General features: G+C 39.2%; 1 protein-coding gene across 1 annotated transcript in view; it reads right to left on the bottom strand.

Annotated features, from left to right (window-relative positions):
- Positions 1–1,280: 1,280 nt before the first annotated feature.
- lrrtm4l1 (leucine rich repeat transmembrane neuronal 4 like 1) overlaps positions 1,281–14,697 on the bottom strand; it is a 60,486-nt gene continuing 47,069 nt past the window's right edge. The window contains exon 3 of the mRNA XM_036595875.1: positions 1,281–1,825. Coding sequence (XP_036451768.1) covers positions 1,760–1,825 — 66 coding nt within the window. The 3' untranslated portion in view covers positions 1,281–1,759. The remainder of the gene's footprint in view (positions 1,826–14,697) is intronic.

Below are 14,697 nucleotides of genomic sequence, written 5' to 3'. Positions count from 1 at the left end.
AGATCCGAACTGCCTTTTAAAGCAACATCAGCACAAGAACTGTGCATCGGGACCTTCATGAAATGGGTCTCCATGGCCGAGCAGCAACCCACCATCCTAAGATCACTATGCAAATGCCAAGCATTGGCTTGAGTGATGTAAAAAATGCTGCCAGTGGAAACGTGTTCTATGGAGTGATGAATCACACTTCACTGTCTGGCAGTTTGATGGATGAATCTGGGTTTGGTGGATGCCAGGAGAACACTACCTACCAGAATGCATAGTGCCAGTAGAAAAGTTTGGTGCAGGGGAATGGTCTGGGTCTGTTTTTCCAGGTTTGGGCCCCTTTAGTTCCAGTGAAGTTAATAATTCCACAGCATACAAAGACATTTCAGACAATAATATGCTTCTAACTTTGTGAGAACAGTTTGGGGAAGGCCCTTTCCTGTTCCAGCATGGCTGTGTCCCTCTGCACAAAGCAAGGTCTACAAAGCCATGGTTTGACAAGTTTGGCTTGGAGTAATTAAAGTGGCCTGCACAGACCCCTGACCACAACCCCGTCAACTGAATGGGCACAAATTCCCACAGACAGCCTCCAAAATCTTGTAGAAAGCCTTGCAAGAAGAGTGGAGGCTGTTATAGCTGCAAAGAAAGGGAGCAAGTCCATAAGAATAACCATTGTTTTGGAATTGGATGTACAACAAGCTCACAGAGGTTTGATGGTCAGGTGCCCACATACTTTTGGCCATGTAGTGTACATATATGTACAAAACTACTGTACTTGAGTAAATGTAGTTATAATATTAGACATATAATCTAATATAATATTCTGTCTGTATTTCTACTTAAGTGCAAAACTGCAAAATTACTTGCTTTTAAATGCACTTTAGTATCAGTAAAAGTGCTTTGAATGATTGTTTTATTTGAATGAACAAATTCTACTAAGGAGTTAGTATCTGTAGCCATACTGGTCTTCTTTATAGAAATTGTACCATTGAACTTCAAGAAGAAATATCTAACTCATAAACAGTGGTCTTGGCATTTAAGATCCATTATTTGGGAATGATACTCCATAACAATGGTACAAATGGAGAAAAACATCCATTACAATAGTTTAAGACCCCTTATGTCAACATGGTGTCAACACATTCTGCGATTACTCACATCAGCTGCTTATAAATACTCAAACATTACTTTATAAACACGTTATTCAATGCTTATCAGTGTGTTATAAAGTCCCTAGGTAGGTAGCCCTCAAATAAAGTGCAACCACATAAGTTAAGTCCAGCAATAGGCTTAATGTATCAGTTGACCGGCAGTCAATGGTCGTCTGATGGATGATGTTTTGTCATATGGAAAATCCATTCGCTCTGATGTTGATAATATTCCTCAAAGTCCAGGAGATATCTTCCCATGCTCTCTCATTGCTGTTACAGTGGCTTTGTTTGTAGAATAGAATAGTTCATCCTGTTCCTGTGTGTTCAACTCGACCAAAGGCCTAGTCAGGCTCAGAACTAGAGAAAGAGCTGTCTAGGCAAAAAAGAGAGTGAATAAAGTGAGGCGTCTTGAAGAAATGTGACGTGCGTGTTAGTAAAATGCATGATGGAGGCGTTCCTGCTGTCTTTTTAGATGTCCCTTCACATGTCCGTGGTGGATAACGTTCCATAAATGATGGGGAAAAGAGAAAAAAATGGCAGCGTAGGCCGTAGAGTGATGGATGGAGAGGCTGTAGGCTGGAACCCTGTTGCCTATTGAAATCTCATTGGTGGGGAAAACATTCCTAGTGAATGGTGGGGATGTCGCCAATCCAGGCTCCAGGGAGCGGCCTGGGACACGTGTATTCATTCTGGGAAAATAAACAAGAGACAAGAGCGTTAATACGGTGCATAACTCCGGGTGATTCCTTCATAGCACTTGTGTGGTGAGCAGAGCAATTCATTAAGTCAACATTAATTACAGAGCAAGGCTAATCTGATTGTGGTGCAACGATAGCATAATGCATAACAGTCCAGGCATGTTAACAAAGGAAGAACAGGCATGCGTGACCACTCAAATAAAACAGAGTGACTCAGCAACGGTGCTGATGATATATAGGCTGCCAGCTCTCAACTACTGAAAAGAACTCCCAGAAATGAGTCCGCATGCTTGTCTGCCATCACTCCTAAGATATTAATTAAAATTAGGAGGGAATGAATTAAATTGTTCGATCTGGAGTGAGTGACCTTGCCTTTGTGAGCTCTTTATCTTAAATGGATTAAATAAACTCCCTTGAATACTAATTTGCGATATGCACGATGATTGCTATCTCAATTACCCTCCAGTTCAACAGCGGATTTCATCCCCCAATATGAAAAGTAATGGAAAAGCAGTTTTGCTGCTTCTGTAAGTTTGGTGCTCAAAGATGTCTTTTCTTTGTGGTTTCTCTAATTTTTGCAGAATCTACAAGCTGCACTTTCTCTTTAAGTATGTGTTACTGTTTTTCTTTCTTCACACAGTTATCACAGTCTAAATCTGGAAACTCTTAATACCACACACTGTTAAATATATATATATATTATTGCTCTAATTTAAAAGGGTAAGTAACCCGGCTGCCTTAACATTTTGGTTTTATTGAACTTTAAATAAGTTAATAAGATGTAGAACAAAGAATGTTGTTCTGTTGCTTCAATATTAGACATTATATGAACTCAAAACATAATTTTTCATCTTCATATAAATAAATAAATAAATAAATAAATAAATATTTTACTTTTTAGCCTTCTACCTGAGGTCGACTGAAAACTTTTGAAATTCATAATTGAGCATTTTTCTCTCTCTTTTTATCTACATTAACCAAACAGGCTGTTTTTACTGTGGCTTTAATACTGCTATACAGTGCAAAACTCAGAGACCCCCTTCTTCATTTATTTAATTTCCCTTAGATGGCCATTAAGCGTAAGTTCTTTATTTTTCAGGTGATATTTCAGCAGATTAGATATAAAGTAGTCCATGTGAGTGAGGAAGCAGAAAATCAAGACCACAAGATCATTGAAAGTGTTTGATATTACTTGCAGAAAATGCAACCAACTTCTAAGACCGAACTTTGGAGGTGTGGAAAAATCACTTTGAATAAATGAAAGAATACTAAATAAATTCTAAAAACTGATATTAGTGAGTTTTGAGGCTCCTATGTAATTTCTGTTTTTTTAAATGAACTGGAAATGAAATAAATCAAGAGTGGTCTCCAACTTACAGTACTATATGTGAACGACCTCTCTTCTGATTGGCTGCTCTGTGTTATGCCACAAAAATTAAGCTTTCTGGGCTGAAACACTTCTTATGACCAGTATGAATGGCTAAAGACAAAACTGAGGTTGAATAGGCAGATATGTGTCCGTTTTCGTGACATCACAAATGCAGAAAATTCAAAATGGCCTATTTTTTCAAATGCATGGATAGACTAGAGAGTGAACTGTACATTTTGAAACTCTAACCTATATATTACATCAAACACAATCAGATAACTTACTTTTAACTTAAAACCACCATTTTTTTTACATTCTTTCTAATACAAAATGAAAATGGCAGTGATATGCAGTGGGTCGTCTCTGTCCTGCTTAAATATTAAGCGCTATTATAAATCTTGCTGCTTCTGACCCTGACGCCACAAGCTGTGAATTAAACTTTAATTTCTAACCCGGGTGACACAGAATGAAAGTAGCAGTCAGAGTTTGTAGAAATTGGAGACGTCTGTTCCTCTCACTTTGCTTTATGACCCTGGGGGGTGGAGAGGAGAGGGGGAATGGATACCCGTACTGATTTTTAGTTTTAATAGTATTTCAGTTCAAATAACTCAAAAAACACTGACCCTGGCTAAATCCTACTTTAATAGTGCTGAAGCTCAAATAAGGTTTTGCAAAGGAAAAGGCCAGGCTCAGCATTTTTCTGTCCTCTGATGATGTGAAAGGAGTCGGACACTCCTGATTTCCCAGCCACAGAGCACAGATAACTCAAAGACAGCGTCTGCCCCATGCTACTGAAAGGTTACGGATGCCTCAGGTGCAGCTTTGATTCTTCTGTAATCAAACGGGCTGCCTGAAGTGCTCCTATAACTCAGTGTCCTCCATTTCTGCTCCTGGAGTCCACCTGCAGAGTGGTGGGACTCCTAAGCAGCATTGGGTAACTCTGCTATAACTGACTCACTGCTTCCATAAAACCCACTTAACAGAAAGACTGCACAATATATTGTTCATTTACCATTACTGGCTTTTGCAATATTGTGGCTTTTACTGATATTGCAGAAGACTGAAATAGGCATCCAATCACAATGTTTTTAATGTGTGCTGTCAGCATCTTCACCAATCACAGACATTTCCAATGAGTTCTTAATAATTTTCATGAATAAAATAGGGCTGGTAATGTTAAGGTGTTAATAAGGCATTAATAACATGTTAATAACATGCTAATAACGTTAATAGTGGAATAGGCTGGTAATGCCACTTATTTTTTTTTCACTGCTGTGAACACATTTTCCTAGTTTGACTGTAGTAGTTCAGGCTGAAGCCCAGCTGCAGTGCATTGTATGTTGCTACAATATTAACCATGATTGTAGTCCTCTTGTTCAAATACAGCTATTAAATTTCTACCTTCAGCAGACTATGCTAGACATTGCTTGCAGGAGTAAAGTGGAGCTCCAGTTCCCCTTGAGAGCCTCCACTGTAACAAGAATCCACAAGCTGTATGAACAAGTCTGAGAGGCTTTAATCATGGAGGAGATGAGCTATTGACTGAATATATGATATATACACTCATTGGTTGGAAGCTTATTTTGTCCAATTGTACAGCTATAACAACATGCACTGCTTTTTAAATTGAAAAAATCTCAACAACGCTTTATTTGGATGGTCCACTATAGATGCTTTGTAAAGTCTATATTTAAGTAACATCAACTAAATTTCCATTTAATGCAACTGAACTTCAAGTTTAGTATGAAACATTTAATTAAACCTATTCCTAACCCTAACCCTAACCTCAAAGCAAAACCCACACCTACTCCTATATATTCCATACATGTAAATAATTTTGGTCAAAATAATGCAAGCCAATCATTAACCATGTTACATTAAGGACTGACCAGTGGGTTTAGGATATTGTAAGGGACAGTATTGTGCCTTCAGAGACCATCCTTCATTTGTATAATTTCCAGTCAAAACAGCCATTAAGTACAAGTTATAGAGGGGGATGTCTTCCCCTTTTGAGTCTTGGTTCCTCTCAAGCTTTCTCTACTAAAGAATTTTTTACTTGTCACTGTCATCCTTGGCTTTTGTAAAAAAGCCTGTTGTCCTGTTGTAAAAAGCACTATTTAAAGAAACCTGACTTCACTTGCATGTGTTTGGGGTTACTTGAATTGTGAGAAGCAGAAAATGCAACCAACCTCTAAGACTGAACTTTGTGTTGAAAAATATCCCTGCAGATTTCTTTGAAAAACTGAAAGTAGAATAGAATCTGCAATCAAGGAAAAAGTAGAAACTTTTAAATATATGTTTTTGGTCTTTTTTTCCTTGATGCTGAAAAATCAATAAAATTTTGACTGGTAATAGGTGGTCTCTGTATTTCACAATCACAATATCTAGAAATATAATTGCATTACTGTGCAGGCCTAAGAGACACGTAGCTCATGCAGTGCAAAACCATGACACTCAGCAGTTCAAAGAGTGTTTAATAGCAAATGGCTAAGGTGGGATTATCAGAGCAGGTTTATAACCCTGGATGGAAAAAAGGCAGACTAAATTGACTCGCCCTTAAACCTCCTCTATGCTTCTTTGCTTATTTGCTTGTACCTATCACTCCTCTTGGCCCCTTTGCCATTCAGCCTTCACCTCCAATCGACATACCTGGAAATTGGACCTATATAAATCCACCTGCCACTCAGTCCCATAAGCAACGTTCACCTGCCAATCATAGTAGTGGAACTCCAGCTGCAGCCAGCTGATATTAGAAAAGGTCAAAGATGGCGGCAAATCTCCTTCCGCTGAAGTCCCGTGAGCACTGTCTAAAGCTGCACATATGAATATCTTGTTTGCTGTTCTTTTCTTACGGAGCATTGGAGTACGAACGGCTCAGGCATGGAGAAACAGCCCCCTGATTAGAGCTCTGACAGCCTCCCCCACAGGTTAAAACCGAGGTGAGGCACCATCAGCCTCTCAGATTCAGATGCTGAGCTCTTCCAGGCTTGGACACATCAGCCCAAATTAGCACTGAAGAGGACGAGGTGAGAAAGCGCTTGGACGGCAAGCGCAGACAAACATCGGTGGGAATGCGAACAAATGAGACTGCTCAGACCCCTGGGCTGCAACGCTGACCTGACTAATTAGCTCGCAAAGGCTTTCTGGCTCAACATTCAAGCCCCTCCAATTACTACAGATGGAGACAACATAGATGATTACAGGCCGTAGTGAAGAATGGCCTGTATGGTGTGTCTTTTCAGTGCAAATTCATTGTTTATGCCCTCTTTTTCTTTAAAATAAATTAAACATTCTATCCTTTATGTTGCACTATAGCCAGCCCAGTAATTAGATTGTAACAGTGAAGTTTACCCCTTTAAAATCCCAGACTTATCACATTGTAAGGGTTATTAATCAGTAATAGCATAGAAAACAATGCAAACAAGCTGGATTATTACAGTGTTATAAGAGTGAGAGATGAAAATTTGGACCTGTTGGTGAATCCTGCCCTTTTAAGGGGTTAATTACCTGGAGATAAACACGGAGTAATTAGTTTGCACCATGTCAGGTGTGCACAAAAGCAGAGGGAGACATATGTCAGGCTAAAGTTGTTGGCAAGTCCCTGCTGTGCCTCTTCTCCTGCCCAGGGCTCCAATTATCTCATTGTGCCTTCCAAACAACAGGAGCAGCCAGTGCTGCTGAGCTGCCTCACCTCCTCCGTTTTCATCAGAATCGGAGGTGTGAGAGAGCAAATATGATGTTTGGAGAATTCCTAACCCGTTTTAATGAGGGTTTTATCTCACTGACTCGGAATCAAATGTGCTCCATGTTGGACGACATATAAAAGGCCGTGATTGACAAATTGGCGAGTAACCTTGGAGATGTGTTTTTAGAGAGCGAGAGATATGACAGCAGAAGCAGACACAGGCAGGAAGATGGAAAGAGCGTGAGAGAGAGAGAGGGATAGAGTCATAGAGCTTTGTGTTAGCATGAGTGCTCTGAGGTGGTGACTCTGACTCACTCTATGACAAATCACATCGAGGCTCCAGCAGGGCTAGCTCTCTCTCTCATTCTCTCTCTCTCTCTGTCTCTCTCTCTCTCTCTCTCTCTCTCTCTGCACCCCTTTCTCACTTACTTTTTTACCTCTCTTTATCTCTCTCACTATCTCTCATTTTGTCTCTATGTGTCTCTCTCACTCTCTCCACCTCTATCTCTCTACCTCTCTCTCTCTTTCTCTCTGTTTCTTTGGTTCCCTTTCTAAAACAATCCCTCTTACTCCCTCTTTTTTCTTCTCTCTCTACCTCCTTCTTTTCTATTTCAATGTCACTCTCTTTCTTTCTTCCTACTACTATCTCTTTCAGTTTTTCTTTTTTCTCTTTCTTGCTCTTTTTCTTTCTGTCTCACTCTTTTTGCCTTTCTCATTTTATACTTCTCTCTATGTCTTTCTTGCTCTCTCTCTACATCTTTCTCCCACTTTTTTCTACTGTCCTTTTCTGATTCTCCTGTTCATAATCACTGCTTGTCCTTCTATTTATTTCTCTTTCCATCAGTCTCTATTTTTACCTTTTTCTCTACCCCTTCCCTTTCTCTGCCATCCTCTCTCTGACTCTCTCCTCTTTCTTTCTCTTCTCTTTTTCTCCCTCTCTGTCTCTCTCTCCCTCTCCATCCCTCTCTCTCCCTCTCTCTTTCCCTCTGTCTCCCTCTCTTTCTCTCTCTTTCTGTATCTCTCTCTTTCTCTCTCCCCCCTCTCAATTTCTTCCCCTCTCTCTCCCTCTGTCTCTCTCTCCTCTCTCTCCCTCTCCCTCTGTCTTTTCCTCTCAATCTGTCTCTATGTCTCTATTTCTATTTCTCTCTCCTTCCCTTTCTGTCTCTTTCTCTCTTGCTCTCTTCCTCTCTCCATCTCTCTCCCTCTCCCTCCATCCCTCCCTCCCTTTCTTTCTCTTTTTCTCTTTCTATCTTCTCTTTCTCCCCCTCCCTTTTTCTGTCTCTCCCTCTGTCTCTCTCTTCTCTCTGTCTCTCTCCCTCTCACACCCTCTCTCCTTCTCTCTTTTTTTTCTCTCTCTCTCTCTCTCGCTCCCTCCCTCCCTCTCTCCTTCTCTCTTTCCCTTTTCTCTCTCTCTCCCTCTCTCTCTCTTTTCCTCCCCCTCCCTCTCTTTCTCTCTCTATTTCTATCTCTCTCCTTCCCTCTGTGTCTCTCTCTCTCTCTCTCTCTCTCTCTCTCTCTCTCTCTCTCTCTCTCTCTCTCTTTCTCTCTCTCTCTGTAGGTGCTGTAGATGACTACAGGCCTGTTTGAAGCCCAGGGCCATGTTTGTTTTCTTTGTTTGTTGAGGCATTATTGAGGTCCTTACTGCTCAGCACCTCTCTGCGTCTGCACGCATTACTCACCACCAGTCAGATATTGCAAATCTTTACTTCCTAATCTTCAGCGGCGTAGTGAAATATATGAGAAAACGTTATTAGCTGGGTAATTGGATATGCACTTTCTCAGTTAAAGCAATGATATGAGCAGACACGCCTCGTATATTTCCTGGGTAATGCTTTTTTCACTCTGTAGCATAGAGAATTTTTCTCCATCAGATAAGCTACAGATTTCTATCCATTCACCTCGCTGCTCCATCCAGGTGTTTGCAGATGATAATGACTGGTTTGTGATCCCTCTGTCCAGGACTTATGACTTAAAGAGCTTAACAAAGCTATCTCCAACCCGAGTGATGAGCTGCACCATCCTGCAGTACGAGTTAGCAGCTGGATTTGTCTGGTTAAAGCTGGAACTAAAGTCTCTTCGGACTTTAAAGAAAAAAATTGGCTTTTTTTTACCTTAAATGTAGTTGATCAGACAAATCTGAAGTCTCCTACTTTATTTTGTACTGGGGCAACAAAGCTAATGTGCCTAACCAGTAATGGAAGCCTATATGCCACTAATTAGCAATGCTCATTAGTATGGTGTAAGCTTCAGACTGATCAAATTATGCATATGACAGCATGCTTTTCTCATGAAATTCACAGACCAAATAAGAAAGAATAATCATGGAGGCTCAAATGTTCATTCACAAGAAGTTTAGCTTAGACACCAACAACTGCTGTGGGGGGAAGAGACTGCTACAGTACTGTGTAAAAATCTGAGGCCACCCCTTATTTATTTAATTTCCAGTCAATTAAATTCAAGCCATTCATTTTTCAGGAGATATTTCTGATGAGATTAGATATTAGATAATCCAGGTATATAAAGAAGGAGAAAGTCAAAGGAAATTAAGTTAAAAAAACACCAGTTACCAGAACTTTAGCATGAAAACTGATTAACAGAGAAAATGGGACTCTTACCAACTATGCAAGACCTGGCAGACCACCAGCACTGTCCGTAGCATATGAACAGGACTTAAAGCTTTCATCTTTGAGAAAGAGGAGAAAATCAAGAGTCCAGGCCTCAACATTACTGAATGTTTTTGGAATTTCTTGGATTGTAAGAAGCAGAAAACCTGCTTTTAAGACTGAACTTTGGAGGTATAGAAAATATCCCTGCAGATTTCTTTGAAAAGCTGAAAGCAAGTCTCCTCAAAAGAAAGGAACTTGTAAAAAGGTAAAGCGTGGATACTACAACAGTGTTTCAGGCCCACTGTTAAAAAAAATAAAAACAATAGACTTCAAAAATAAAGCCTTAATATTTCACTAATAAAGTCATAAAGTTACAAGAATAAACTTATGATATTCTAAGAAAAAACTGGGCTATTTGTAGGGGGGCTGCCATAATGTGTTGAGACCTCGGTCGCCGTACTGGCGACCACGAAGACGCCAAGTGCACCGGAGTTCCACTCCTTCGGGATTGATCATTTTGATTATCATCTCATTGTCTCCTGTGAAACACCATGACCTCTTCAAATGGAACAGAGATGTAACTACTGATAGCTGTGTTTATGGCCACTGCCTGCGAGTTCTCCTTCAACAGAACAGACAGTTTCCTCTGAGTCCATCTGGTTCTTTATTCTAAATAAACACAGTTTCTTTCATGGCCGTTTCAGCCATTTCTTATACTAATAACAGTCTGGTGCTGATGTGTCAAGAGAGACAGAGAGACTGAGTGTTTCTTTAAGGGAGAAATCGATACGAAAGTATAACTCTACCAACTCCTCAACGTCCCTCGGTTTAACATGATGAGGTTGCTACCTTCCTTTTGCAAACCCTTTGGCTACAATATTGCGGCTTTACCTGGTAATATCCCACTTTAATGTTGTAATTCTACAACGGATTTCTTGAAATATTATGACTTTATTCTTCAAATATCATACAGTATGACTTTTTTATCTCAAAATATTACGACTTTATTCTCGAAGTCTACAATTTTTCATGTTTTTTTATCAGTGGCCCTAAAATGCTGTTACAGGACACACTAAGCATTCAAGAAATTGATATTATATATAGCTGTTGAGGCTTCTGGGTAATTTTCTGTTAAATGTTTTCTGCCTTTTTTCTAATACCAAAAATGAATAACTTCTATATGATGGCTGTTTTGAATGGAAATGAAGTAACTGCAGGATGGTCTCTATTTTTACACAGTACTGTATGTTTGCTTGTTTTAGGGTGGAATTTCAACTTTTATGTTTTATTCATATTTATTCTACATATTTACATTTATGTGTTCAAAGCCTTCAGTAGCCATGTCCTGTTTAAGTTAATGCTGCTTGTTTATTACAGAAAGCAGAGCTGCTTCCCTCACCAACTGCTGACCACAATGTTTTTTTAAAAAGGAAAAAATTAAACTAATGTGATAATGTCACATTATTACATTACTTAGTGCACTCTGGGCATGATGCAATCGGTTGCCATGCCACATATTAACTATAGGATTGGTCTAAGATGGGGATGAAAAGCTTAAAGATAAAGGTATGGTTTGTTTTTTTGTGGTGTTAATGTTATGCCATTTGTTTTGGCTTGTAGTTGTCTGTCTAATAAAGCTGGTTCAACTCAGGCTTTCTTAATCAATTTCAGCCTCACAAAACCTGACAAACACAGACAGGGTTAACTTGTTTTAGAATAGCAGTTAACAACTTTCTCTTTTACTCCAGGTTTAGGTACTCAGACTGTGATTAATCCAGGTTTAGATACTCAGGCGGTGATTAACCCAGGTTTAGATAATCAGACTGTGATTAATCTGGGTTTAGATATTCAGACTGTGATTTATCCAGGTTCAGATACTCAGGTTGTGATTAATCCAGGTTTGGATCAGACTGTGATTAATCCAAGTTTACAGACTCAGACTCTGATTAATCCAGACTTAGACACTCAGACTGTGATTAAACCTGGTTTAGATACTCAGAATGTGATTAAACCTGGTTTAGATACTCAGACTGTGATTAAACCTGGTTTAGATACTCAGACTGTGATTAATCCATGTTACGGTATTCAGACTTTTATTAATGCAGGTTTAGCTTTCAAACCGTGTTTAATCCAGATTTAGATACTCAGACTTTGATTAATCTAGATTTAGATACTCAGAATATGACTAATCCAGGTTTAGATACTCAGACTGTGATTAATCCTTGTTTGAATGTTCAGACTGTTATTATGATGCTTAGGCTATGATTAATTTAGGTTTTAATACTTGGGCTATGATTAATCCAGGTTTAGATTCTCAGGCTGTGATAAATCCACGTTTAGATAGTCAAGCTGTGTTTAATCCAGGTTTATATTCCCTCAACTATGATTAATCTAGGTTTAGACAAACTGTTTTTACTCCAGGTTTAGATACTCAGACTGTGATTATTTCCAGGTTTAGATACTCAGACTGTGATTAATCCGGGTTTGGATATTCAGACTGTTATTACTACAGGTTTAGATGCTCAGGCAGTGATTAATCCAGGTTTAGATACTCAGACTGTGACTAATCCAGGTTTAGATATTCAAACCATGATTAATCTAGGTTTAGATACTCAGACTGTGATTAATTCAAGTTTATATTCTCAGATTCAGACACTGTTATTAGTTAGACTCTAACTTAACAGTACATTGTTTAGTAATATAGCTTCCCCAAAAAAATCTTGCTTAGGGCCCCTAAAAGGCCAGAGCCAGTGCTGTGTACACCCCATGAATTAGCATTATGCATTCTGCAGCCTATATCATCACACATTGGCCTCAAACTGTGTGGAGTTGTTTAGTTATCTCTATTAGACATGATAATGTGGTTTCTGACACTGTATGATAAACTCTTATCTATGAAAAATGGATAAAGTCTATACAAAATTCAGCTTCAAGCTGACTGCTACTATTTCTTTGTTTGCTTTTTATGTGAAAAAATTGGTCCATTTTTATAGTATGTGACAGGATATGGAAGAGACAAACGTCTAGCAGCTGGAGATGATTCTCTTGAGGTGTTATGTTGAGAAAGCACTGTCACTCTACTCTCATATTAAAAATATATAGAATCTCTTAAAGGGAATGAAAGCTTCACATGTTCGTCATACCTCTGCAGTGTCATCAGACAAAAGCACAACATGGAAGAATGAACAGAAAGAAGTGGTAGATAATGTGGGCCACAAATATGTATGCACTGGGTCTGCTGCTGCTCTGCTTTTAAAGTCAAGCTCTGCGGTTTATCCTGAGAACCTCCGGCCATTTCAAACTGATCTGAAAATATTTGGTGAGTAGGATGTTGGAGAAAAGAAGATTTAGTGGAAGAGAACTGCTGCCCCTTATGAGAGAGAGAGAGAGAGAGAGAGAGATAGATATAGATTGAGAATGTAAAAGAGACAGAAGAGAAAAAGTTGAGAGAAAGAGAGAGGGATATAAAAAAGAGATAGAGGAGTATAGATGAGACATTATAAGAGGAGAGAGTGAAAGGGATACAAAGACAGTGAGGGAGAGAGGAGGAAGAGAAATGGAGAGAATGAAAAGAAAGAGAAAAAGAGAGTGAAGAGAGGGAGGAGTAAAGAGAAAAAGGGAGCGAGGGAGACAAACATACAGAAGAGGTGAGAGAGATAGAGAGAGACAGAGAGAGTGTTAGAGTAAGAAAAAAAGGGACAGAAAGAGCGAGTGTGAGAGAAAAGAAAAGTTTAAGGGAGACAGATGTGAGAGAGTGAAAGATAAACAGACAGAAGTAAGTGAGAGAGATAGAGTGTGAGAGAGAGACTGAGAAGGAAACAGAGGAGAGAGAGAGTGAGGGGAAGGAGGATTCTTTTTCAGCAGAGTGCTTAGGCTTCAGCCTCCTTATGTGCACCATGCGTCTGAGTGCCTACAGGCCACGATTAAGAACTGTGTGCTTCCCCACAGTCATATCACCCCCCTCCTGAGCATCAGCCTTTAATAATTCAAACATTTGCAGAGGCAGAGGGAGCTATGTTTGGGTGGGATCGAGTATTCTTCAGAGCTTTAATGAGTAGAGCAGAATATCTCTGAGGACTTTAACAGCATGTTCCCGAAGGGACGTTGTTTCTGTTTGCAGGGAGTCAGAACCCAGCCGTTCAGTCGCTGCTAAATATTAGGCAACATTTCTCTAAATTATAGTTTACCTGAATGTATGATCAATATATTTCTTAAACTATCTACTTTATAATCTCATTATGACTTACCTAGGTTTAGTATCCAGACAGTCCTTCAAAGGAGTGAATTCAACAGCTTTAAGATGGACCAATTCCTGACAGAGGCACTGTGCTTGGATAATCTGTATAGAAATGCAGTGACCACTGGGACACTTTGGAGTAGGGATGCAAATTCTCTTGACCAGTAATTGACTGCCATTAGTTGGTGATTACACATTAACTGGCAAGCCTAAAATCAAGTATGCAACCAATCAAAATATCAATTCTAAAACTGATGATTCCTGTTCTGGAATCTGATTGGCTGAGCCACCACATTCAGTGCCACAGTAAAATACTTATTTTGAGCGCACACATCAACTGAATTCTCTGTTAATGCACTAAGATATTAAAAAATGTTCCTTGTATGGACTGTGGAACGCCAGGCTGATACATAAGGTCAGCCTAAAACCATATTAAACATATCCTACATATGAATTTGCTTTTGTTTTGTGCAAATACAGATGCTGATAAATGAATGTTAATCTTGACCAATACAACCAAGTACTAAAAAGTTGACAAAATGACTGGAATATGTAATGATAAGCTATTGAAAGTTCTATATTATAAAGTTCTAAAGTTTTTGTACCGTATATGCCATGCATCACACCTTTTCTCTGAAAACATGATCAAAATAGTCTCAGCAAACAATTAAAAAACATTCCTTAGCTTGAATGATTAACCAGTCTATTCAAATCAGAGCTGCTGTTTATCAGATATTAAATGAAGTTAACATTTTTTGACCAGTTGCATTGGTTAATTCATTCATGTAATTCATGTTAATTATTCTGTGTTGAGGGATGTGGGTGTTTTGTGCTGGGGATTGGACCCCATGGGGTGGAAGCCTATGGCTAATAGTGACCAACCCCATGAGTTTGGTGCCTTGTATATGCCTTTATGCTGGTGTTTCAATAAAAGAGCACTATTCGCAGCAAACTCATGGAGATGTG

This window comes from Colossoma macropomum, unplaced genomic scaffold (assembly GCF_904425465.1).
Source record: "Colossoma macropomum unplaced genomic scaffold, Colossoma_macropomum, whole genome shotgun sequence".
Classification (NCBI taxonomy): domain Eukaryota; kingdom Metazoa; phylum Chordata; class Actinopteri; order Characiformes; family Serrasalmidae; genus Colossoma; species Colossoma macropomum.
This window is presented reverse-complemented; position numbering and strand designations above follow the sequence as displayed.